Source organism: Filicampus tigris, chromosome 3 (assembly GCF_054856515.1).
Source record: "Filicampus tigris isolate MCC_2025a chromosome 3, RoL_Ftig_1.0, whole genome shotgun sequence".
Classification (NCBI taxonomy): Eukaryota; Metazoa; Chordata; class Actinopteri; order Syngnathiformes; family Syngnathidae; genus Filicampus; species Filicampus tigris.
In genome coordinates this window covers 19854299-19882187 of record NC_141219.1, presented here as the reverse complement: position 1 = coordinate 19882187, position 27889 = coordinate 19854299, and the positions used below count along the sequence as shown (strand labels likewise).

At 38.9% G+C, this 27889-nt stretch overlaps 1 protein-coding gene across 18 annotated transcripts in view; it reads left to right on the top strand.

The window, feature by feature from the left end:
• Positions 1–27889, top strand: part of plekha7b (pleckstrin homology domain containing A7b) — a 92387-nt gene that overhangs the window by 38667 nt on the left and 25831 nt on the right. For 15 of the 18 annotated variants that reach the window (XR_015086021.1, XR_015086020.1, XR_015086022.1 and 12 more), the window contains 9 exons: positions 6774–6857; positions 11912–12011; positions 13173–13277; positions 14524–14596; positions 15197–15297; positions 20771–20949; positions 22771–23175; positions 25009–25540; positions 27780–27863. Coding sequence is in view for 15 of the 18 variants with exons in the window: in XM_086024725.1 (XP_085880851.1) it covers positions 6774–6857; positions 11912–12011; positions 13173–13277; positions 14524–14596; positions 15197–15297; positions 20771–20949; positions 22771–23175; positions 25009–25540; positions 27780–27863 (1663 nt within the window). In the remaining 3 variants the exon portion in view is untranslated. Of the gene's footprint in view, positions 1–2814; positions 2970–6773; positions 6858–7810; positions 8004–11911; positions 12012–13172; positions 13278–14523; positions 14597–15196; positions 15298–17755; positions 17913–20770; positions 20950–22770; positions 23176–25008; positions 25541–27779; positions 27864–27889 lie in introns of those variants that run through there. The other 3 variants (XM_086024731.1, XM_086024729.1, XM_086024733.1) reach the window with 3 other exon arrangements.

Genomic DNA, 27889 nt, shown 5'->3' with positions numbered 1-27889 from the left:
CTGAACTGGTCGCCAGCCAGTCGCAAGGGACACACAGACACCGTCACTGAGCGGGAACCCATCCCACACTGCCCACACACAACTCAACGTGTGTACCGCTACACCATCAGTGACTATTGCAAAAATGTGACCATTTAAAGGGGGTTAGTTTTTTTGTGTTGTTCATGATTTAAAAAAAATACTTTTTCAAGTGATCCCGCGCTCACAATGTAGTATTTTCAGGCTGTATTTTGCCGTATTTTGCTGTAAAATGCAGTTTGTGGTTTTCTCAACCACAAACTGTATTTTGCAACAGTGCGCAGAAATGTAATTAAAATGTGTATTTTGAATAAGAACTTCACAACGAATCTCACCCTGAACACAAACATGGTAATATTCATAATTTGTTGTGTGCATGTGGAGGATCTGGCAACTTTACAACTCTTTATAAAGCGTAAGCAGTTAGCCGGCTGCCTCGCTTGTGTTTCTGATTGCTTGTGTTTTTGAGAGCACCACCGGGACGGCAATAAAATGTAATGTGTCAGAAGGGTGGGTGTGCCTTGAATGTTAACGAGCTGTTAGCCAGGACCAGTCTTTCAAATTGTGCCAAACCCTCGGACCGACTATTTTTAAGACACTGGCAAGCCTTGGCACATGTTTTGGCCTCTCCGCCTTTCACTGCAGCCCCGGTGCTTTGCTGCAAATTCCCTCAAGTGTTTTATACCTCCACCAAGATTGGCACATTATCATGTTGTGGTATTTATGCCGTCTTGTCTTGATTGCACACGTTAGCAGACAGACTGTCCTCCATCAATGGTAAATGGCTGCAGCATACACTCTGTAGAAGAGCTGCTAATGGTGATAATAATACTAGTGAGTGACAATGACGAGGAAAGGCGGGTCAGTGTTTGAACCATGCAGTCAGGATGACTGGAAAGGCTTATAAATGCAAGGCTGCTGCGAAACTGATGGAGGTCGTTCAACATGTGCAAATCACGCCGCAGAATGCTTATCTGCTTAATGGCTCGCTGAGAGACAGCGGGCACTATTATTAAGGCTTATTTCATTCAGCTTGCTTGACTGGATGCTGCTGCATGATGCTTCAGGGTATTTCTCTGGCACACTCCTACACACTCACTCTGGGTGGGCTGATTGACTAGAAGGTTGCGGTTGTGTGTGCGCGTGTATGTGTGTGTAGCACTGACTTGTTTTCTCTTATTTAGTTCAACATCTGTTTGCTATCTCTATCCTGACAAAGCAAAGCAAACGAGCAGCTTAACTGCATTAAACAACTGCTTTTGGGTTCAACGTTCATATTTGATATGACTCATTGCAAACTGCAACAATAATAACAATATCTAGTTAATCAACATTGAGCTACACCATCCGTTGATGTACAAATAGAACAGCAGTGTAAGGGCTAAGTTTTGACACGAACAGGGAAAATCCATGAATGACGCCCCCTCTAAAAATTTTATCATGACAAGTCAAGTCAAATATATTTATGTAGCCCTTCATCACAAGAAAGACTCCAAGGGCTTCACATGCCCATAGTTGACAAATATGAACAAAATCCCCTGATCTTAACCTCCAGGAGGGCAAGGAAAAACAAAACAAAAAAACACAGCCTGGGAAAAATGAGAAACCTTGAGAAGGGACCACAGAAGGGGAATCAGGCTGCAACGGATGCCGAGTGGGCAACATTTAACACATATTATGATGCTATACAATGTTGGTTAAAATAATGTGGAGTCAATCAAATGAAGTGCTGCAAGACGACTTCAGTGAAGTGTCCCTGCCATTAGATGCCACATAAAGCACTGCTTTTGTCTAAATAAAATTCCTCAACTGCCTTCAACATAGTTCTCTGCCAAAGACAAAGAATGGCAAAGAACTACTTTTGTATAAATGTAACTCCTCAACTCACTTCAACATAGTTCATTGGGACCAAGATGGCAGTGAAGGCATACTCTCTAAAAGCAGTTGGGTTAAAAATAACCCAATTCAGGGTAAAAAATGGACCGATCCACTAGTTAGGTCAATAAACCCTAACCCTAAACCAAGTTTCTGGGTTGTTTTTGCATAAAACAACCCCAAAATTGGTAGTTTTGCACAAAACGACCTCAAAAATGTTTTGTACAAAACAATGCAAGAAAGTGGGTCAAATTGACCTAATTAGTGGATTGGTCCATTTTTGACCCAAAATTGAAAATTGAAAGAAAACTACAGGTAACACATGTTAAGGTACCAAAGAACATGTATATACATTTGGCGACTCCTCCAAATTTTCCTACATAGCAATTGCATAAGGCCCCCCCTCCCCCCCAAAAAATTCTAAATCCAATACAGTTGCAACTCTGCCATTCAATATTAACTGAAAACTTGTGTTGGTACCACCTGCTCCCTCCACTCGCATACCTCAGGATTAGTTTGGAATTCCTTATTAGCATAGATCACAGGTCAACGTGCCTGATAAACCAGTTCATAGCAGGACCTTGAGGTGCTCTGAACTTGTATATTTATTCCCACGTCACTGGGGACTGCCCAGTCAACTGCATCTTGGGCAGATTTCTGATTATTTACCCAATTAAAGGTCAATGTCGGACTGATTCAAGTGAAGCATTCCCTCCCGTTGAGCTCAGTGTGTTAATTCCTATTCTGACACTGGTCAAGGAACGCAAGAAACTTTAACTGACACTATTTTGAAGACTGACACACAGTACAGAATGTTCTCTAGGGTTACACATCACACATGAACAAAGTAGAGCAGAGCAACTCCAATACTTAGAAAAGTGGGAGTGTAGACGTGTGTAGGGAAGTACAACATGGAGAGGGAGGAGGATCTGATAAGCAGCTGAGGTATTCCCTTGATGAGAGGCAGTTGGATCTTTACCATCCTGGACTAGACTTTGAGCCTTCTTGTTTCTATGGTTCTTTTGGATGGATGGACATTCTACCGGATAGTTCCATGATTCTGTGTCCTGCATCAGGTGTGATACTGAGCGCATGAGATATAGTATCTGTGCTAGTAGTGGTGGCTATTACTGTATGTGTTATTCATACACATACAAGACTAATGTCATGTTTGTGGTTGACATGAGAAGTCTCACTTTGTGTTGGATGTGTTCAATACCTCTGCTGCACTGGAATCCCAGTGGTGAAATATGATGTGAGAGATGGGATGTAAGATGTATGCAAACAGAATACCGGTAGATGCTATTTCTTCATGTATTTCTCAATAAATTCAAATCTAGCAATTGTTCGTTCGTTGGTAGTGTAGTTTATTCTGTAGAGCAGAGCTGTATTGATTAAATGATGCTAAAGATTGACAGGTCAATATGTGGTGCCCTGTAAACTACAACCACAATAATAAACATTTTCCTAAGTTAATATCATTCTATTTTTGTCAAACAAAACTGAGCATTATCGTACTTTGTATTTGTAAATGCAGCTCATTAGATTGTGCAGGGTTGGCAAGTGTACACAAACGCTTTGAACTTTGGTTTGTGTTTTACCGTCACTGCAGCACACCTTATTTTCCGCCAAGGGGTGTTGCTTGTAATTGTTTCAACTTCCAATGTACTTGTACCATTTGCACTGTGAATGTAAACACTGCCATTTTGAAAGATGTGTTCATGAGTCATCGTATTCTGCTTATGGAAACAAACGCTATGTGACTAAGTGGTCAATGTTTAGCGTCCAGCAACAAGATGACCGTGTGTGGCTATCTTCGATACAGAGCATTGCGTGTAGGTTGTTAATCAAATTTAATCAAATATACGGTTGTTAAAAAAAACTCTGGCTACATGTAGACAAGGCCTTAGACTTCCATGTGATAATGATGGTCACCGATCGTGATTGGCCATTTCCTTGGAAAAGTACATGATCGGTACTGTATGCCATCACAAAAACCACAGGTCGTACTTTAGAGTGTGCCGCCAACTAGAGACCAGCATGTGTGCAATGTAGCATCCCCTTCCACTGTACCAGCATGCACCAACATTTTTCCCTATTTTCTGACATTACAGACCAAACCAGTAACTGAATCCTAATATACTGTAATACAGTGTAATATGCCCCTTTTATCACTAGGATCACGATGGAAGCATCCTCTGCTCGTATGTCCTCTTCGAAACAAGCCATTAGGATAACTGTTCTGAGCTTGAGGCTCTTTTATCTGCTGTCTCCTTCTGTCAAAGTGCATGCTTCTGATTGCAGAAATCTAGTCGGTCAATGTGGATGGACAAACTCAGACATGGCTCTTCGTGATTAAAAATAAAAAAAAAATAAAAAATGTAAATGTACAGTAAAGGGATTGGGCTCCATTATTTTGTTGATGTAAAATTCATTGGTACCTTGACTTACAAGTTAAATTCAGTCTGTGACCAAGCTTGTAACACGATTCACTTGCATCTTACACTACATTTCCACATTGAAATGAATTGAAATGCCATTAATTTCTTCCATCTCTGAAAATAACCAATTTTCAATAAAGGAAATATCACCCCCTCCATTGCGGTTTGCGGTCGTGCTGTTTCATGACTTTCTTTTGTACAATTTGTAACTGTTTCTGGGGTCACCAACTTGTTTGAAATTGAGAGCTACTTCTTGGGTATTGATTACTTTAAATGACTACCAGTTGGATACACACTTCTGAAATGGAAAATTAATGTATTTAATAATGTTATTATTTGTTGTTATTAATAATTAATTATATTTGTTTATGTGAAGACATAGACCAGTTAACGATTTCTCACAATAATTAGAAAACAGATATATACCAGTATGTACTTCATTTCTATAAATCTCTGCCAGTGTTTACATTTTCAGATGCTGACTTCTACAACATTCCAAAAAAAAAAAATCACACTGTTCCATCATTGTGAACGTATTAATTAGGCCTGCACATTACTCCTGCGGTCCTTGTGGTCCCTTGTTCTGCTGCTTGTTTATTTTGCGTGTTATACCACTGTTGATGGCGGAACACTATTTTGTTTGACACGTACATTTGAAAGAAAAACAGGACGTTTTTCAGCTCAGATTAGTTTTTGCTGAAGTATTGAATATCACATCCTCTTCCATTTTTTTTACGCCTATACAAAGTGACGGTTGTAGGTTCATTTTATAATGCACATCTTTGGGCATGATTATTGATGTATGTTGTGAGATAATACGTTTGTTAGTTTTGAAAAAAAAATGTCTTACACAATGTTTTTACACAACATTTTTGGGTTATACATCACTATATATAAACCACTATATCACTGTTTTCACTTACTGCGGCAGTGGTCTGGAAAGTAACTCCCGCGATGGAGGGGAGGGGTTCATGTAAATTGTAAAATATAAATAAATAAAAGAGCATGCAAAGAAATAAAATGGTTTGATAAAGTGTAATGAAGCCCAAAGACACACACATAAACAAACACACGTTATAGTATTTATGTGTTGACGTGTGCCTTTAAAGGACAAGCGAGTAACGTCAGTAACTGTAGCTAGCTCTGGTTGCTGTAGCTAGCTCTGGTTGCCCATTTGCCACACTGTTAGGTCAGTGTAGCGCATTCTCCCCGCTCCTTGTGCGTGCTTTTATGTTGTAATTGTGTGTTTGACTGTTTGTTCAGTTCACTAAATGGCTGAAACTGCCTCTGCGACTTTTATTTTTCACTCAATCCATTGTACTTTTAAGTCATGGTACTGTACCACTGTAAGTCGAAGGACACCCATGTTTTTCTAATGCACTGTACAGTCACTACAACGTACAGTACACACCCACACACCTGCGTTCTGTTGGGTTTATTTTGCCATTAGGGATGACAGTGCCACAAGCACCGATGAAGCTGGCTGCAAACAAATGGATGTACTGTGCTGCAGTATTGCCGCACTAACGGGGGATGCTGCAAATTCCGTGACAAATAGTTCAGAAGTAATGTGGCTGAAACAAAAGCCTCAAAGAATGCAGCTTTCTAATTAACGGGGGACGTGCTGGTGGCGCAGTGCTCTACAGTGTGTCCAGTGCACCTCAGCCCATGATGAGTTGGTACCAGGAACAGGCCTGGCCCAGTGCCTGTTTGTGTGTGTTTGGATTTGTGTATCCAGTATATGGCAACGGCAACCACAGAAGTACTTGTACGTGTAGTGTTTATTTCTGATGTTGTTTGTGTGTGCTGAATGTCTTGGCATCCATCCTGTTCAATATGCTGTCAGAACTTTTCCAAAATGCCAACTCATAAATCCCAATGCAGTGAGGCATTATGTTTGTGTTATTCAACATTGCTGTTGTTGTAGCCCATCACTGCAACACGTTAAGTAATTCATTCACCATTAGTGCACTTAAAGCGGCGAGTGTCTAAATATTTATTTTGTTGCGGATATTTTGTATGTGGAGAATGTTTATAGAAAAGCCGCAGAAGCATTTGTACACTCTATTTTTAGTAAAAGCTTATATGATAAAAGTTGTGATTAGGAATGAAATATTTCCCCTGGCTGATGGTGATTAAAGATTAAATGGTTGGGGGTGCTGAGCATAGCTAACAGAAAGCTGCACATTTGGTGGCATAAAATTGTGCGTATTGAAAAACAGTTTGGTCCTAATCCAAAGCAAAAGAATCTTAAAGGATTGTGTGAGTCAGTGAGAGTTGCCATGACCGGCTTGCATGCACCCAGTATCTTCAGTTCTCTCTACCAATTTGAAAGATTCACAGAAAGATTCACATGTGGGAATTTGGGGTTTTGTCGATTATTTCTCTCTTGTAGCAATGATTCCTTGATACTCATTTTCTTTTTCTCTTCTCTTGCAGCCACAACGTGAGGTGTACATCATTTCGGCACCCTGTTACCGGGCAGATTTCACCAGAAAACACGGAATATACGCTACAGGACAAGTGAGTGTGTCTCCCATTGCTCTTCAGTTCAAGGTCAGGGAATAGGAGTTCCAAATTAGACTAGGAAAGAGCCTAGTCAAAGTTTAATCATCTGGAACAAGCACAGGAGAAGCTGTTAAGCAATTAAGAGTTAATGAGAAAATTAGTACAGCCACAGAGCACTAAGAGCAGTGGTTGTTGAACTTTGTACATAACGTGATCACCTCATAAAATTCACTGTGATTAAATATAGGAAAATAACAAATGCGTTACTTAAATAATGAATGATTATAATGTATTACATGTAACATTTTATTAAAAAAAAATACTAAAGTAATTTGTTAAAAACCAAAGAGATCTTAAAGAATTAATGCTAATGAGCTGTACTCAGAGAGCGATTCTTTTGAGTACCACTGGAGTGAGCCCACCTACCGCTAGCGTTATGCATCCTACACTTTTAAGAATTACCGACTTGGAGGACATTGTTAATTTGCCCTAAAATGGGTTGTATTCATAACCTGAATGGCATTTAAAGATGACATCATATTAATTTCAGAGTATTTTTAGTATGATGTCTGAATCCAATCTCGGCTAAAGATACAAGTACTTACATACACTTTCAACTACGTTCGTGTCACGTCTCAGTGAAACTCATTAGTCTCCTTTTATTATAGCATATTTTGTCTTAGGCTATTTATTTCAATGACAGTAAGGTCATAAAGCAAATGCAATAAAGTGTTCCTCTGTTTTTGTTCCAAGACTAAGTACTACAACAGAGTAGCTCTCTCGCCATAGTGTTGCTGTTGTTGTTTTTTCTACCTTTGTTTTTCTTTACCTCAGTCTGGAACATCACGTCGTGTAGCAGCTGGATTTACAGCCTTTTATTTTATGACATTGTCAGCATGTCATCCTTGCAAAGCCATCAAAGCCTCTTGACGGTTTCACAGCACAATTAAAGCCCTCTGTTTGTGTGATCATATTCCAGCCGGCAGGTGGAACATGATGCGCCTGCAAGATGATGGAACGTGGTCTGCTTGAAGCAGCACGAAAGTCATGTTGATTTATTCACATTCACCAGTTTCTAACTAAGAATAGTGTCAGGTGAATGCCCGTCATGGATAAGTGGGATGTCAGGGAGGCAATTTTCAGCAAGTCTACATTCATACAGTAAGTCCAGTATACTGTAAATAAAGGCAACTACACTTTGTACGGATCAGTCAGTTTGTGTTGTTCTCATAGGATCCTGTGTTGCTTGACCTGCATAATCTTAAACTCGCAGTAGGCTGTTGTTGTTGTAATATAGGTTAGACTGCTAAATTTGGATTTAGAAAACATTTCTACCAGCTAATGATGACATAGAGCAGTCTAGAAAGTATTCACAGCATTACACTTTTTCCAAAACGGAAGTGAAATCAAGTGTTTGGGAGATTTTGTTCGAAACCCAAGGTTGAACTTTATGGCCCCAATTAAGAGGTACTGTATCTTTTTTTAGCAAATGCAACAAGGTAACCCTGATTTTTCAAGAAAAATGCTAATTGACACTACCGGTATATCACCACATGTTCGATAATTTATTTTGGTTAAAAAAAATGTCCCAGTGGCCCAATCCATGTCCCCTGAGTGTTCACTGTATTTAAAAACAACAGCAACAACTAAAAAAAAAAAAAAAGGGTTGTTTGTTCATATGCTCTGCGGGTGACTGGCAAGCAGTTGATGGTGCGCCTTCCTCCTCCTGCCGAATGGCACTTTATTTCTTGAGAATCCCACAGGAAGCCAGCATTTCTTAATACTACTGAGCAGGAAGCAGGTTTCTCCAGGGATTAAATGACTTTGTGTCATAGAAAAAAGGTTTTCCATGAGAACAAGTATTGGCGTATGCAAGCAAGCAAAGCAACAGCGTCACCAGTCTTGACAGTCCAACAAATGTGAAATATCGCCCCTCTCCAGCGCACATACAACAACAAATCTCCTGGGAAACCGCTGCAATGACAGTCATGGTAAACACTAGTGAATGTCACATAAAACAGCCCCCTTGATATGACAGGAAACCTCCTGGAAGAGAAGACTACTGCAGTGCTGACCATGCAGCAAAGAATAGATTAAAAAAAAAAAAAAGTCATGTTCACTTAGTTATCTCGCATTCTCCATTCATTCACTAGTACTTATAGTAGTGCTACACACCAAGCAGGAAGATTTGAGGTTTTTTTTTCACCTCCCTGTGAAAACAATACAGAAGCATCGGTGGCAGAAATGTCACGGAAACCGGCCGCACATTGTTATCTATCACGAGCCCAGGCAGAATGGGAAGTAGAATTCGAAGCAATGGTCATTGCATGGCAGTAGTGGTGGAAGTATTGAAGTACAAATACTTTGTTACTGTACTTAAGTACTGTATATTTTTCAGATATCTGTACTTCACTTATTTTTTATTTATTTTCATGATGACTTCATATGTCGACTCCTTCATTTGTGAACAGTACATTCTACTCTTTGTTTTGTCAACATAGGCTTGTTACTATTTTCAACCTGCGCAGATGATATGACATTAAAAAGACATAAATTGAGACAAAGGTCAACGTCAACCGTGTTTGCAATTTGGAATAATTGAGATATTGGTCTTGATCTTTGATCCTTTTTTGTCTTAAGCAGGGTGTCTTAGACAAGGTGGAGGAAATTATGAACAGTTTAAAATAGGGTTAGTGCTGGCACAAAACTTCTGCTGGAATGCAAAAAAACAACAACAGGAAAAGCCTATTAGAACAGGTTAGTCGGAGACACTCTAAAGTTTGAATTTGATTGGCTAATTCTCAACATAGAGACTACAAGAATTTTGTAGTTTCAGTTCTACTGTTATGTCACATTATTGGTGGAAAAAGTTTTAAAATGACTTGATCTTGATCTTATGATTTTACATCACAACAAAACAGCATTTGAACAGGGGTGTGTAGACTTTTTATATCCACTGTACACATGCTGTTGCAAATTAAGTTGAGACTGAATCTACCGGGTTGCATTTGCAGGTTGCAGCCAAGCATTGCCCTCCATTTAGCCTCAGTTGCAGTTCAGTCAAATGACCCAAAAATCAGTTTCACCAATCGATCAATTCTTAAGAGTTTGATTGATTAATCGAGTAGCACCTTCCCTAGTATCAACAAAATGAGAGACAATATGATAAATTACCATGTTGATATTTTCTTGCGGCCCTAATGCATATTATTATTTTGTATACAGTATATTTATTTTTGTTGACTAAATATGTCTCACATTTGTACGTCATTCACAAATGTGGCTGTCTCTTTCTAAAGCACAGATACAGACGTACTAAAGTATTAAATGAGTGCTTCATCTCCTAAGTATCTATTTAATCTGAACACGTGTGTTTGTGAAAAACTAAACATTTAACATTTGCATAATCAATGCACATGATAAAACCACTGATGCAAGAAATCAATAAGGCATGGGACAATGTCATGCAACCACCACTACAAATCAATAATATGCCTGCATAACAGGTGTTTGAAAATGCAGTTTTAACGGCTCAATCTGAATATTGGATAAAGAAAGAACACCTTCTGTAGTGTAGGAGACACTTTGAATTCTAATACAGTGTATGATGTATGAATTCTAATACAGTGTATGATATATGGACTGTCTTTAGACTGTGCTGTTTATACTTTAGCAAACATTATTTACTGAGCCTACTGAGGCTTCTTTTTGCTGGATCCTCTGACGTTATCTTTCTGCATGTCCATTGTTTTGCCTGGACTCTGTGTGCAACCACAAGTGTCACTAATCAGGACAGGTGGTGTTGCTAATGCCAGGAAATAGTCACATCCGTTTTGACCAGAAATCTGTGTTTCAGTGCTTTTAGTCAGAGGAACTCAGACTACACTCTCTTCTTAAGTCGAAGCACAGATACGGTACTTACAAATGGCCTCTGGTAAAAGTAGTACTGATTCAACTCATGTACTTAAGTAAGAGAAAAAAATGTTTTTTTTCAATGTATTGTAGTCAGTATACAGCTGGTAACAGTGTAAATTTACTGTAAATTTACTAAAATCAGGGCGGCGGAAGCACACATTGTGGAGACAAATATTGACTCACTGGGGTCTGTGCGCAAAGTGCGTTTATACTGGTAAACTGCAAGATGACCCCCTTGCGGATGATGTAGCCGGCCACGCATGTGACATGGGTAATTGGAGACCACCTTGCACCTTCGATCGTGCGTGTATCCATGTGGTAGATACGTTCGAGACATGGAGACCTTTTGTCATTCGGATTGAAATCATTCCAAATGAAGACCTCTGATCACTTGTTTGGATGTGACGCGATCTATTTCGATTGGCCGTTTACTTGTTGAAGTTGAAAATGTGATGCAGTTTCACTCCAAGCCGGTGGGTGGTGCTACGGCTGACACTGACAACATCGTACGGCGGAATTTCCTCTTCCGTTCATGGCTAATTCCGGTCAGCGTTTTTACTGCCTAGCAACGATCAAAACGACAGCAACAACAATGGATATCATGCCTGCTACAACAAAGCGACCTAGATGACTAGATGATTCTTTTCATTGTATTGCGAAAACGATCTGGAAGGTGGCGCTGAAGGTGGTATGTGCGTGTGAAGGCTTCTTTACACACACACAAAAGTGATACAACACCCACGCCGCCTCCAAACTAGTTTGCTTTGGATCCTCTCCTCAGTGGTGACAAATAAATTGCCCTCATAGAACCGCGTTGAGGAAAAGTGTACGTCATTGCAACGTGACATGACGGACCAATCACGAGAGAGAATGCGCGCTACGTCGTATACGCAGCAACAATTTCTGACGGGTGTGCGGCATGTGTCGCAGACGTGTCGCCAACATTCCACACAGCACAGCGCGTCGGTCACGTGATTGCAATGCAGCAGTTGAGTAGAAAGTACAGTTTCACATGAAGTAAAAGTAAAAAAAAAAAGTAATAAAAATACTAAAGTAAAGTACAGATACCGGAAAAATATGCTTACGTACAGTATTACTGTATATCTGTACCACTGGAAGTAAGAACGAACGTGGGCTGTCTTTTGTCTACGTAGGCTCGAGTCCCGCATGTCCAATCACCGATCACACAGTATGGTCACAGAGTCCTCCAAGATTGTGACCACAGCAGCAATGGATGCCACTTCGGTGTCAAAGGTGAGACGATTTATCCCTAAAAGTAATTCTTCTTTCTTATTTGTTGCTCTTTTTAATTATTTTCTCTACTCTGGGTGACAGGAAACACTAATGTTGATAAAGTGATTTAATCAACTCTAGATGACGCTTATCTTCATTCTGATTAATGGCCACAATGTGTAATAATTTAGTCATTTTTTCATAATAAAACTGCATTGTAATTTAGCAAAAGTCACGATTTTTTTGTGTCACAAAACTCATAACAAATATAACAAAAAATTCTATACCGTGGGATTTTGCAGTGGTCATTTTTGCCACTTGAAAAAATGTTACTGCAGACTTCTGTAGCAATAAGTGCTAGCCAGGAGGAAAGATTGCTGAAAAGACAAAAAATGTCAAAAGTTTGGGATAATGGGAAGACAATGTCTCCACTGAAAGTTAGAATTGTTTTACACAACTGCATGTATGGTAAAATGAATGTTGTTAGCTAATTTAATATAGCCTCCAATTGCTATGCTAGTTAGATCTATGGTAAAATGAACATTATTAGCATAGCTTCCAATTGTTATGCTAGTTAGAACAAATCCCTTCACAGGTGGTCAAGGTCAGACACAGCCTCCAGTACACTTTCAATCGCTTTATTTAACAAACGGTAACAAAATAAACACGCAAGAAACACATTCATACACTAGCTGCATTGGCACAAATGACGGCCAAGTATTTGACACGGAGCAAACCAACGCTCTTTTGCAGATCCCCACTTAACTCGCCAGGCCCCGCCTTTTAAAGGGACACACATTCCTATTGGCAAAATTATTTGACATTTTTCATTCAGGTTTATTTGTTTGTTTGTCAAATCAATGCAAGGTTATGTCACTTTAGTAAATTTAATTTTTTTTCAACATACGAAACAATACACCTCTTTTTAGCGAGAAAGAAAACACCAGTGAAACGTAATTAAATGTCAAGAGTATTACACACCCTAGAATGACCTTGTATGTTTATAAATGGATGTGCACATCCTTGGTGGGTTTGGTATTTTCTCATCTCTTTGTAAGACCGTGAGACTTACTGCAATGGTTTCAAATATTTGAAGGTCAATACACCTCTGCAACAGGTAAGCACACAATTGTTTTTTTATATGTAAGCAAAACAACTTAGTTTATCCTTGTGTCCTTGCAGGGATCGAGAGGTTTGAGCAAATGTCATAGTTTCGGCAAGAGGGATCAAGCTATTAAACGAAACCTCAACATCCCGGTGGTAGTGAGGGGCTGGCTCTATAAACAGGTGACTGATCATGTTTGTGGCAACCGTTTTGGTTTTTAATGAGTGAACACAATTATTTGTGACTAAATTAAACTCAACCTGCTGAATTATGGCAAGATCAACCTTCACGTCACAAGCATAATTTACAACGGTTTGCTGTTTATGATTTTCATATACTGTACAAACACGTTGACTCACGGTGTTCCCGACAGCCTTGGCAAACCTTTTCAAATAGGACAAGGCTGTCTGAAGGCAGCACATATTTCTTAACTGTATGTACAAATATGGCGAAGACATAAACAAAATATTTGCAGTATTAAAATTAGAGCAAATGCTTAAGAACAGTGGTTCGCTAACCTTTTACACCAAGTACCACCCCCAAAAAATGCTACAAATTCTCTCCGAGTAGCACAATTATGACGAACATTTTAATGTACTGTGGTAGCGTAGTAGGTCCAACTGTTCATAAAAAAACGAGGCTGAGGTTTATCTCTAAAATGTGTTTCCAGTATAGTGTAAGCCACTGTCACTTTATGCACAGTTTGAACATTAACACTTGTGTTTGAAGAGCAAATCAACCCAAACATATTTTTTTTCAAGAATATGTTCCTAGCAGGCCCACTAGTTGAAACACAGCATTTTGATTAATATTGCGTTTGTGGAATATGAGTTAAGCAGCAAAATCCAGCCGTTTTTAGCCATCTCATGGGGCGCCATTTTGTCATTCCTGTCGACTGAAAATGACATCACAACTACTCTGGGCTCAGGTAATGACCAATCACGACTCAGCTTCAGAAAACAGGCCAGCTGTGATTGGTCGATTGGCTAAAAACGGGTTGACTCTTAATTCTTATTCCACAAACGCGATATTGATCAGAATGAATTTTTTCAACTAGTGGGGTTGCATAGAACACCTTCTTTAAAAAAAAAATGTTTGAGTTGACTTCCCATTTAAATTTACGAAAAAAAAAAAAATCATTAATGATTCAATTGAAAAGTATTGCATGTAAAAGTGAAATAAAAATTGTACTGAAATATTTATTAAAAACAAATATCTCTTAAAGTAAATGCAAATGCATTTTTCTTAAATGTTAAATAAATAAAAAGTACCACTCACTTGACATTTCCAGGTCCCTAAATTTGTCGGTTTGCCAATTTTACAGCATTTGCAAGGTTTCATTGTAATTCCCAAACTGCATTTCATGCCAATGAAACTATTGTTCACTTGTGTTCCTAACCACATGTGCATTTCCCTATGAACTTCCAGGACAGCTCTGGAATGCGACTCTGGAAACGAAAGTGGTTTGTTTTGTCCGACTTCTGCTTGTTTTACTACAAAGGTGAGTGTGAGTGCTGCAATTGTCCAAGGTTCAAGGCAATCAAAACAATTTGTGATATCAGAGTATGTCTCTGTGTAGGGAAAGATCATTTTTTAATATCTAATTTCTACTATTGTTCGTCACCTGCTATTACTGTATCCTGTTTAGTTTTGTTGTCTGTGTTTCACTTTATTGGAGTTACACTTTTCCTTTCTTCTTGTGGTTCAACTGAGGTTCATTCATATATTGGAATCTAGGATTTGAATAACTTGTGAAAATGAGTTGAGTTTAAACATTTATTCAAATGCCAAAGGATTACCGGTAATTAAAGGTTAGAAAAAAAAGACAGTATTTAACTTGACTCTTCTCTCATCGAATTTGAGTGGAGATTACCGCGCACCTCTCCTTTATTGTCCTTGCTCACTAAATAGATAAACCAAAGGCCTAGTGCCACATGGCTTCGCTCATACAGTTGTCACCCGCAAATTCCGGTACACTTTCCCGCGACTCGTCAATCCCAAATCTGTCCGTAAAAACGTCGTAAAACATCTTGGCAGAACTCAATGTTTTGGGTGCAATTGCTGACATGTTTGTGTGTATTTGTTGCTGTTGTTGCTTCAGACAGCCGCGAGGAGACGGTCCTTGGCAGCATTCCTCTGCCCAGCTATGTCATTGCACCAGTTGCGCCTGAGGACCATGTCAACCGCAAATACGCTTTCAAGGTAACAATATTGCTTGTTGGTAACACACTGATGAACACACACAATTAGATTTGTGCCCTTGATGTTGCATTTCATCATCTGTTATTCAATCTAATTGAGCAATTTCAGTTTGATTGCCTACTAAAAGTTAATTGTACAGAGTGCAATGGAAAGCTGTTTCTTGCGCCACCCCCGAATGTTTATAAGATGGTGGCAAAGTCCTACTTTTGTCTAAATGCATCTCTTCAACTCATTTCTACATAATTCCTTGGTAGAAAGGTGTCAGCAGTAGGTGTCAAAGCACTACCTTTGCCAAAAGTGAGCTCTCCAACTCACTTTAACATGATTCCTTGGCAGCCAAGATGCCAAAACATGGCGCCAAAGCAACACTTTGATTGCTTCAGTCTGCGGATAAACAGTGAATAGGTGACTCTGATCATTATGGAGAATTGTAAGTGTAGCTCAAAATGATAAATCTATAAAAACTGAGCGTCATTGCTTTCTGTTGTGCTGAATGTCAAAAAGGAAACTCAGTCAGCGCTTTCTACTAACAGTATGTTTACATTCTGGACAAGAAATATTTTGCTAGCACATCAGTGAATGAGCTCTGAGGAGTTCTTCCAGATGGTCGGGGTCTGGTTGTTGACCGTTTCGTTTTTTTTCTTAATAACCCCCAGTGATGTCTGCCTCTACTGCAGTGGATCTTTTATGTATTCCAGGCATGGTTCCTGCATGAATTAGCATATGTACAGTATGTCAAGCACGGCAGCCTTTTCGATGGTCTGGATTTTTTTTTTGTACTGATGGTGAGCAGGGAGCAGAAACACTTGGGATTTTTCTCCACTAATTGTGCTAAAGAGCAAAATCACAATGATTTTGCAATGATCCGAATGGCTCCATAGTGTAGCTAGCAGTAATACTAGAGCTACAGTAGTGAAGTGTGAACAGGTAACAGCGAAGCATAACCTTTAAATGCACGTTTCCTTCTGTGAATTGTACCAGAGGGCCGTAAATGTATTCGTTTATTTCCGCTCCAGTGACAATGTTCTATACTGTACCTCGCCTCTGTGGAAATATAGAGTCTGGATATTTGATGTATCGCTGCAGCTGTAGGCAATTCTGTTGCAATCATCCGTGATCCTAAATTCCAGTTGCACTTTTTTTGGTTGTTTTTAGATTTACTTGTACAGTGTGCGCTCATAAACTTTTGAATGAGTCGCATCTTCCTTTAAATGTCATACGACAATGTAAGTTAATAGGGCAGCTGCAAATATAAATGATAGATTGCCCTTGCTTCCTAACCCTGCGGCCTGCAGTTAAGTGTGGCTTATATGCAAAGTGGAGTGAAAAGAGCTCGTGTCACCATTTTCATACCTATGAGAAATTGTCCTTTTAATTTTGTTTAGAATTTCTAACCATCCAGACAACAACTCACTTGTACAATAACGTGTTAGACTGCAATAACATGGATAGTGAATGTTGTGTTGAATGGAGACAATAGCTAGAAGTGATCATCATCATTCTTATTATGTTACGTTCAACCACTTTGTGATTTTGTAACACAAACGTGAACGTAAGCTGAACACAAAGTAAGCTTATAGCCTAGTCATTTAACTGGCAAAATAAGTGTAGTTTCAGAAAATGTGAAGCAAAAAGTGTTTTATGTTAGTAGTTAGTAGAATTACCCTAGGGGGAAAAAAAATGGGGAATAGGTGGTGGTCAGTGGTGACCAATCATTTTTCTGTCGTCCGGAAGTAACCTGGTGCCTTTTATTGACAAACATTATGAAATGGTCTATACAAGGGGTCACGCACCTTTTTGCAACTGAGAGGCTACCTCTTGGGTACTGAACAGTGTTAAGGGCTACCAGTTTGATTAGCACTTCTCAAATCACAAATTTGCTCAGATTATTGGGAGGTAAATCTAATCATCTCATCGTCGTTTCATCTGCTATCTTTTCTCCACTATGATTTGGTCATGTGCCACAATGCTGACCTTTGACCTTTATTTTATGTGTTTAAGTACCACATTTAAAGGAGCTATATTATATTTTAGGACAGAAACAAAAAAAAAATACAATGGATGCATGTTACCCAAGTGGATCATCACAATGGTGACATCAGATCTATCCAGACTTTGAAACAAAAAAAATATTAAAACTGCTTTACACATCCAAGCCCTCTGAAATTGACGATCAACTCGCTTGTGTTCTAAAGGGCCAACTTGTTTTCTTTCACTTGCTTTTTGGATTGCGTGAGAAAATAAAAAAATATTGTGGTCATCAACAACCATGTACTGCACTTCTAGTATTAACTTAAGTTATTACGGTAACTTTTGCTTTAATGCATTGGTAAACACGTATTGACCGTGTTCCCTGTAATGACCTGTCAAGTAAAGTTAACGATCTGAGACATTTGTTGTTCTTCATGTTTTCTGCTCTGATCTCTGTTGTTTTTTTTTTTCTTCTTTTTTTAAATTTTTTTTATTTTTTACTCATCTCACTGTGTCTCTCTCATTCCCTGTTGGTCTATTGCCTTCCATTGTGACCGGGTGTGTGTGCGCGGGCGGCGTGAGTACTGTTGTCTCTGCAAGCGGCCGTCCTGAATCGCACAAGCTTCCTGTCTTGCATGAAAACTGTAGGTATTTGATTTCACTTCAGCGTCGTCACCAGTGATCATCACCGCCGATGTCACCTCATTCTTCCTGGTGTACAATGTGCATTCCTAAATGTGCATTAGTAGCGTGTCGCCATGAACCAGCAACATACGGTGCAACGATACCAGAGCCCCCTGGGGTGCTATTAATTGTACCAAATTGTTTTGGCCTTATTTGGTCGGTGACACCTTTGATATTGGATCTGCACTTAAGGAAATTGGATCACAAGGAAATTGCAGTGTCAGTGCTGGAGTGACATGCACAGTGTTTGCACTTTTTACCAAATATGCTAATGGATGGTGTCAAAATTGGTTCAGTGGTTCTAATTCTGGTTTGGTACAATGCAGAGCAACAAACATTTAATCGAGTTTGCTAGCCACCATCAATGATAGTGCTCACATCGGCTCTGGTATTTGTCCTGTCATGCTCTTTATCATTCATCATTTTGTCATTGTCATCATGGAAAAGAGCAGTGGTGGGAAGTACAAATATTCCTTCACTGTACTTAACTCATTCAGTGCCAGACATTTTCAGAAAAGACAACCACTATAGTGCCAGGCATTTTTGTGCATTTTCTAGAGCCACAGAATATTGTGTTCTATGATCATCTACACATTCCATCTACCAAATTAAAGAATAGACTGTCTTCTTTCACAAGAAAAACAAGATTAATCCTACCTTTTATTGTTCATTACCTCACCAGACATTTTCAGACCCTCTTTTACCCTAACGTTTGAAAAACAAACAAAAAAATAGAAAAAAAAATAAAAATAAATTACCGTGATTGAATGACTGGACTGTTAAAACATACAAATATGTCCTTGGGATTGAATGACTAACCAGCAGAAGAACATAGGTAAATTAGTTTTATGAAATTCAGTCACTCCTCACCTAATTCGGGGAAAAATACAGTAGCTTTTTGTGTAGACAAACGTATCAAGCAGAACAGAGGCTTTGATGCTAATATTTTTGCTTTTCTGACACCTCTAGCATCTGAACTGTGGTTTATTTCTATAAAGCAGATAAACAACATTCAAGAATGCCATTTGATAGCAAAATAAATAAATAAATGAATAGAATACAAATAAAACACGTTTTCTTCAGCTTGTCCGACTGAAAGCCATTGTTGAGTCCTCTTTCCCCCACTGTTAACAGCTGGGAAATTTGAAATCTAAAATGGTGCATCATCACCCTCTAACGGCGGTTTTGCACACTTCAGGCTCTTGGAATTTAATGGAGAGCAGCATCCAGATCCTTCGCTAACCTTCCTAATCAAAACACGTAAAAAATGACAAGACTCACAATTGGTACTGAATGTTTTGATTGTAATGAATGACTTAAATAATTCTTGCCGTTTAATGAGTTACTCTAAGTAGATTCTTTACTCGTTACAAAAACAAGCTTAGACCATCGTAGGTGCTCCCCAGCATATTGCTGATGTCAGGCTGGAAGCTCCAATGTCACAATTTGGTCAATTTAATATTTTTTTCACAAATCTATGCTATTGTTCGGTTAACACACGTGGGTACTAGTATTTACTTTTATGCACTTTAAGTATAGAGTGTGAATACATTTGCAACTTCCGGAAAAGACAATGTTCACATTCTCCACATTTAGTTGTTGTTGAAAACATTTTTACTGTTTGTCTTCTTGAATACCTTTTGTAGTTCTGCACACCTAAGTGAGTTGTATGGTACGGATCCTTTGAGTGTTTCAGCTACTTATGTGTGTTTTCAAATGCAATGCGTTTGACTGGCACTGTATTAAGACAATATGGGATTCATTGTGCAGACGTTCAAACCAGGATTGTATGACAGCATCTAATTTTCTTATTACTGAGATGCATAATAGTAATATGTAATATATATACATATACATAGTATATATATAGACATATATATATATATATATATATATATATATATATATGTCTATATATATATATATATATATATATATATATGTCTATATATATATATATATATATATATATATATATATATATATATATAGATATATATATATATATATATATATATATACACCTATATATATATATATATATATATATACACCTATATATATATATATATATATATATATATATATGTCTATATATATATATATATATATATATATATATATATATGTCTATATATATATATATATATATATATATATATATATATATATATATATATATATATATATATATATATATATATATATATATAGGTGTATATATATATATATATATATATATATATATATATATATATATATATATATATATATATATATATATATATGTCTATATATAGGTGCAGTTTCCTGTACTTGCATAATCAAAAATTTTAAATAATATCACATATAACTCAATGAAAACGTTTTACCTAAATATTTTAAACTAAATAAGTTTAAAAATGAAAATTCATTATTGGTATTAATTGTACTATACCAAAAGGTTAAATACAACGGAACTGTACTCAGGCAAGGATTTTTGAAAGGAATGGGTAAAATTAGCAAATAATTAATTGTTTTGGTAAGGACAGTTATGCAGATTTTATTTACCTTGATCATAATTAAAACGATACAAGGATTATATTTAGAGTAGTAATTTGCAGATATCCCATTACTAATTGTATCTTTTCCATTGTATGGTTGGTAGTTAGGTGTTACCATCAACTAAACAATGCTTTTGTTTATGATGTACAACTTTGCTTCCTCTTTTCCCCCTTGGAAAATGTGATTCTTTAGTCGAAAGCTGTCCGTCTTTTCCAACTTTACTGTTGGTCATTTTAGTTCTCACGTCTCCATTCGCTCTGTCTCCCTCTGACAGGCGAGCCACACGGGGATGCGCTCCTACATCTACAATAAGAACTCTGTGATTGGCTCTCAGGCGGAACACTGCGGGATGCGGACGTATTTCTTCAGCGCGGACACACAGGAGGACATGAATGGCTGGATCCGGGCCATGAACCAGGCGGCGCTGATGCAGCAGAGTCACACCATTAAGCGGTTGGTCTCACCTCACGAAGTCGGCCTCTCCTTTCCCATTGGCTGGGCTTCCAGCTGTATAACTAATGTCATGCTCCCTTCATAAAGCACGACAATCTGTGTGAACTAAGTGAGGTACGGTGAAGTGATGTTTAAAAAAATAAAAATAAAAAAAGAAAGTGGATGCACCAGTTCGACACGTTCTACTTACATTTGCATTACCAACGCATATGATCGATTATTTCCTTGCCTTCTGAAGCTTCATTTTATCAGGTCAAGCTCTGGCCATCTGTTCAGGGCCATAATAATTTCTGAGGTGCATCTAAATGAAGACTAAAGCCCTCTGCCAGCTGGACAAATGCCCCAGTCATGAGACTGCTTTTTTAGAGGGTCTTACTGCAGCTCAAAACGATGTGAACTGTCCCTATTTGTATGGTTAATAGTGGGGCTGGGAAATTAATTGAAATTTAATCTCGATTTCGATTTTTGCTTCTCACATCATCTTCCAAACATTATAATCGAAGAAAAACAATCTGTAAAACGGCGCAGTGTGTGTTTGCGAGTTCCTACGTTGTGAAAGTAACCTGAATGCACCGTGTTGCTTGTGCAGCAAGCGTGATGAATGTTATGCTGCCGTCCCAACCCCCAGTTGGAGTATACTTTAAAACACACACAAAAAAATAAATGATTACATACATTGTATATTCGAATAAGAAAAATTCTAAAATATAGTTAGTTTTAGAAACATTGCCAATGCTAGCATTCAACGTAAACTCCCATTGACAAGCTAATAGAAAATTTGCATCAAATTCCGGGAGTTATATTTCTTCAAATAATATATATAGTAACACATACACACACGCAATATAGCAATACTTAAGGCATATATATTCTTCCTAATCTGTGAAAAACAAGTTATATTTATAAAGCTCAATCATAACTTTCTTCGTCTACTTTTTGAAAAAATCTTAATGTAAGTATGTACTCCATGTGCCATGCTGCCTTTAAGAGGCCATAGCCGCACACGGTTGAAACAGCCACTATTTTTTATTTATAGTTTTTATTGATAGTATTTTAGAATATTTTATTAAAATATTATTTGAATGTATTACAATTATTTAATTTGTTCCTAATTTATTTGGGTGTTGTTCTTTCATGTTTTGGTAGTTGAATAAATACTAAATTAGAAAATCAATAAGCAGTTCGGATAATAGATGGATGAATAATCGTGTTTATTATTTGTGATTTCAATATCAATCAAAAATAATTGTGATTATTATTTTTCCATAATTTATATGGAAAATATAATATGACTGTATGGAAAGGTAATACTTGTACTGTCTTTTTGACATGCAGCATAGTTGTAGACTGTAAGATTGCTTATTTAATAACAACAAGCTCAACATGAGTGTTCCCCAACCTTTATTGAGCCAAGACACATTACTAGAAAAGTCATGGGTCAGTGTCATTATTTTTCCAATTTTCCACAATTTTTCCCATGTCCCACACTCTGTTCCTCCAACTAGAGTGTGTGTAATAAGTGGTTAAATAATACTAAATAATTTCTTATGTTGATATGTTTCATCAATGGAGGCTGAAATACAGTAGTGGCTAGTAGCAAAATAGATAGTTACGCTTCTATTTAATAATTTTCATCATATTACGTATCTAGTTGGATGTTGGATGAAAGCTATCAGCTCTGTCACAGTGAAATATGAAACAAAGTACAAAATATCTCGGGTGTGTCCAGCTTCAAGATAGGTGCTCTCGAAAATGGATGCGAGTGTGTTCACCTTAAGTTTATTCTTATTCTTAAATGACCTTTTCTGTACCTCCTTTCAGAGAAATAGAGAGGCCAGAGAAAAGCATACAGCAGGCGCTTCCTCAGACCAACCATGTCAAGCAGGCCACGCCTCAGTCGGAAACATTTCCAAGGACGGACAGAGAGCACCCTTGGGATAATGGTGTGCGACTGGCTCCCGGAGAAGAGGGGAGGTACATGTTGGAGGTCCAAGGAAGGCCCAGGTTGTCGGATCCAAGGGACAGACTCTCTCCAAACTTGGTGGACGGTGCTCCTCGGAGGAACGGCCATTTGAGTGTCCAGCCAGGGTCTGTGCCGTCAGAACACCAAAATGGAAACCTTTTGTATCAGAGGGGGGCTGACACAGAAAAACATGCACAGAGGAAGAGTACGCTGGCTCAAGTGGAACACTGGGTCCAAGTTCAGAAGGGCGACCCGCCAAAGAGGTCAGTGGCAATCTCCATGGTTAATTTGACTCAAAAGTTGATTCCTTTCTGTAAGCAATAGGGCAGAAACATAGCTTAATCATGCCCTCTAGTGGCCAATATTAAATCTAGACTTGCAGTACAGAAATAACCTCAGATGGTTACAGTACATCACTTGAGTTATATGGAAAGCTGTTTGAGCTATTATTCGAGATCCTTGCTTAATGTAATGATATCCAGCTTAAGGTCTATGTACTACTACACTCTCTGTCCTCACAGTTCAGCGCACTAGTAAAGTGAAGGTGTTTTTTGTCATGTTGTTTTCCCCTCTACTTACAATATGCAATTAAACATTTCTAGTAAAAACTGTGCTGCACCAGGAACACAACTAGACCCAGCTAGGCAAGTGTCAAACCCTAGTAGCCTCCTGGACCCTAGTATTAGTACCAAAATGTCCACTGGTAGTTTTGCCTCACTAGTAACCTGTATTTGTTATACTGGTATGCCAAAGTTATCCTCTACTACTTGGAAAAACCGTGACGCAGTAGTGGAAAAAACATCTAACAAGACAGAAGATCTTCTAGTGTGTCCTAGTCATTCTACTAGAGTGCGCTGAATTGTCGTACTAACTTTCTTTAAAGAGGAAATCAATCCCCCGAAAAAATATTTGCAATAATATGTTCTATGTGCCTTCACTAGTGTAAACATGGCATTCTGTCACTTTTGTCTGTCTGTCAAGGCGTGGCTTCAGAAAACAGGTGAGCCGTGATTGGTCATTACCTGAGCCTTGAGTAACAGTGATGTCATTTTCAATCAACAGCAAGTGGCAAAATGGCCGCATCCTGCGATGGACAAAAACGTGTCGATTTTTTGCAGTTTAACTCTTATTCCACAAAGCAATATTAATCAGAATGCCGTGTTTAGACTAGTGGGACTGCATAGAACATAGAACATATTCTTGTAAAGAACCTTTTTGAGTTGAGTCGTCTTTAAAGCCGTTGAACATTACTTCATCTGTGATATCCTACTTGAGGTCCAGGTACTACTACTTGTATGCTCTTTGTCCTCACGGCGGTACAGGTATGCAATTAACGGGCAGAAGACGCTGAGGTTTGTCTCTCTATCTCTAATCTGAAATGGAAAAATACTTCTTTGTGTTTGTTTTTATGTTTACAATAAACACTTTGAATAAAAATACTTGAAATTTAGATTTCATTTTATTTACAGAACCATGACAAAAGTATTTTGCCAACCTGACATACCCTATTGTGCACAGAGAAAGCAAAAGCCAGGTGTGTTTCTTATTCTTCCCATCAGTGTGTAGTTGGCACATTGTGTGCTTACTGATATGATGGCATGTGGTAATTGTTTGATACAAAAAAATTTAAATTTTTACAAAGGTTTGAGGAGTTAAGCAACACTTATTTGCTTTTGCAAGAGAACTAATGTTTTTTTTTTTATTTGGTGAAAGGTTTTCTCATTTGTGTAGAGTTTTGCAAAAATAGCCAATAGTCACAAGAAATGTGCTAATTAAACCATCAGAGAAAAATGTAAATCACAATAGTTAGGAGGGAAAAAAAAATCACAATTAGATTAGTTTTAAAAATCTTTAAGCCGTACTTAATAGTATGCCAAAGTTGTCCTAGTTGTGTGCAGAAATGTTATGCTGTTGTAGAAAAAAATCTTACTCGTAATACAGTCGTTCTACTAATGCGTTGAATTGTCTTTCTAGTGAGGACAAAGAGTGAACGAGTACATGGACCTTAAAATTGTTATCAAGGATATTGAATAAATGCTTAAACAGCCTGCCCTTGACCTGTATTAAACTAAAAGTTTGTGATTTGTTTCTGGCAGTGTTACCTCTGCCGAGTACAACCTCGCTCGGCGAACTCCCCCCTCACAGCCCAAAGTCAGCACAGCAGACGCGTCCTGCCATTCATTGCCAAAGCCCCCCCGCCTCCCGTCCGGCAGCAACTCTCCCTCCTTCAACCTGCCCAGCGACTACAAGTACGCCCACGACCGACTGAGCCACTTCCGCATGTCCACGGACGAGCGCGTGGCCACCAAGGAGGGGATGGTGTGGCAGCTGTACGAGTGGCAGCAGAGGCAGCAGTTCCGACACGGCAGCCCCACGGCGCCCGTGTACACCGGGCCCAACTTCACCGACTCATCTTTCACGGTCACTGTGGAGATGCCGCGCTCCATCTCAGTGCCGCCGTCCCCCTGTGAGGTCCCGCCGTCCGTCTCACCGTCCTTCAAGCCGCTGTCCCCCCGCAGGCCGCACACGCCTTCGGGCAGACGGACAGTCAGGCCGCTTGAGGATTTGCCAAATGTGGACAACACCAGAGCAACCTCCCCGGGCCACATCTTTACTCGCCTCTCACAGGTTTGATGTGTTGTGCTTTGTCGATTTGTAATTGCCTTTAGATTCCACAAGCTTGCAGCAAAATCACACATTTTTTCGAAATGAAACTCCTCAACTCACTTCAACATAGTTCCTTCACTCTAAAAACAGTTGGGTTAAAAATAACACCATTTTGGGTCAAATATGGACCGATCAACAACTTGGTTAATTTGACCCACTTTCTTGGTTGTATTTGCAGAAAACAACCCCAAAAAACTGGGTAGTTTTTTGCAAGAAAGTGGGTCAAAATTCGGTCAATTTTTGCCCCAAAATTGTGTTCTTTTTAACCCAACTGTTTTTAGAGTGTTGGTACCAGAATGCCACAAGATTGGCGCAACGTGGACCCAAACACACTAAACTAGACTTGCACCTGCACCAAAACCCACGGGGTCCCTCGACCATTCTAAGTACTGGAAAAAAATATTCACTTACAGTAACCAAGTATTTGTACTTCGTTATTTCCCATCTCTGTATATCAGTAATGTAAAAGTACTGTTCAGATTTGACCATATTGCCTTGTAGTCTATCCGGGGGAAATGTACCTGAACACTGATACTGTAATACTGCACAATACTGTATTACACAGGTGTCAAAGTCAAGGCCCGCGGGCCAGATCCGACCCGCAACCTCATTTTGTGTGGCCCGCTAAGGCAAATCATGTGCGTCAACTTTACTTTTCTAGCAAATTGTTTTCACTTTTAACAACACTGAGATACTGCAATGTGGTATCCGTCACTAATCCTCCCCTTTAAAGTAATTAAAAAAATAATCGAACAATTACTTACCGGCTTCCAAATTCAAAACTAGGTATCTATCAATTTGTTGAGTAAATGTGATCATGCAAGGCGATCATACTTTTTATATGGGTCGTGCCTCCGACAAAAAATGAGTTTGACACCCCTGCTGTATTAGATACAATGAATTACTGTATATGGTATATAGATCAACTTAATTGATCTTTACTGTTAAATAGGTGCAGAGCGAACTATTTAAGTTTTATTAAAGACTTTTCCACTGATGTATGACATACATGTTTACGATAAGGCAAAATCTGTTGTGAGCGTTTTGGTGCTAGTGTTAGGGTCCAGGAGGCCGCTGGTAGCACAGCGCAGTAGTTTGCTACTAGTGGACCAAAAGTGGCACTAGTAGTGGAAAAGCTAAGACAGTAAGTCATTCCTACTAGTAAGGATAGGACACAGGGGGCACTAGCATTTTTTTCTGATAGAAGGATATGAAAGATGAAATCGAGACAAACGTCAAGATTTGTCATTCCAAGTTTTACACAGTCCACGCCACAGGTGGTTTGAGCCTGAGCTCCTCTGTGATTCCATCCACGCATTGCTGCAGTCAAGAGGCGGGCCCATCATCCACGCCCTGCAAAAACATCTCCAACCACATTGGCCGACACACACCCACACGCACGCCTCACATTTGACCCCTTACAAACACGGGATCTGCCTCCATAGTGTTTGGGACTAATTATAGGCATATCCTTATAATGTGGATGAGTGGCAGTATATTTTCAAAAACAAAAGCGACCACAGTGACCATGCGAGGGAGCAAATGTTTGTGAGAACTACCAGCAGTTGAACTGAAGTTTTGGTGCACCCAGCATCTTTAAGGCTGAGCAGGCTCTGGTAATCGCAATGCGTTTGGTCCCAGTGGAATATCATGAAGAGAGATGTTGTATTAGCATCTAATCCAATGTGCCCAGGGCTGGCGAGCACCCTATAAACATCTCTTCTCTATCTCAAACATCAGCAGCGCTCTTTCTTCTCATCCCGCATTTAAATAAAAAACCTATTATACAGCAAAAAATAGTGGCTTGGGAATCTCTGAGGGAACGGCTCACAGTGTTTCTCTTGCTGGTAGCAAACAAATGTTATTTTAAGAGAGCAGGTTCACTTTAATTTATGTGGAGTTAATTAAATCTCTTGTTGTTTGTGTCCTTTTAAGGCTGGCTATAGTGGGCTTGCCTGCTTTTCACTATTTCTGTGTGTTAAGCAGAAACGTCAAATCTTTCCAAGCCCCGTAGCGTCAGGAAAGTCAGGGCACACCTTGTTTCCAATCGAAAAAAAAAAGGAAAAAAAAGTGCTGTGTAGTCATATTTGTTTGTGAGCAATGTTTTGAACTTTAAGCCTGTTGGTGAATTAGACATTCTGTTTGATTTAACACTGTGTGAGTTACGGTTAACACGTGGATGCGCTCGCTTCCTCCGCAGACCTCCCAGATGGCGAGACGGTCCATGCCAGCCATGGGCTACATCACGCACACCGTCAGTGCACCCAGCCTGCATGGCAAAACGGTATGAAACCTTTCCATTACACCTAA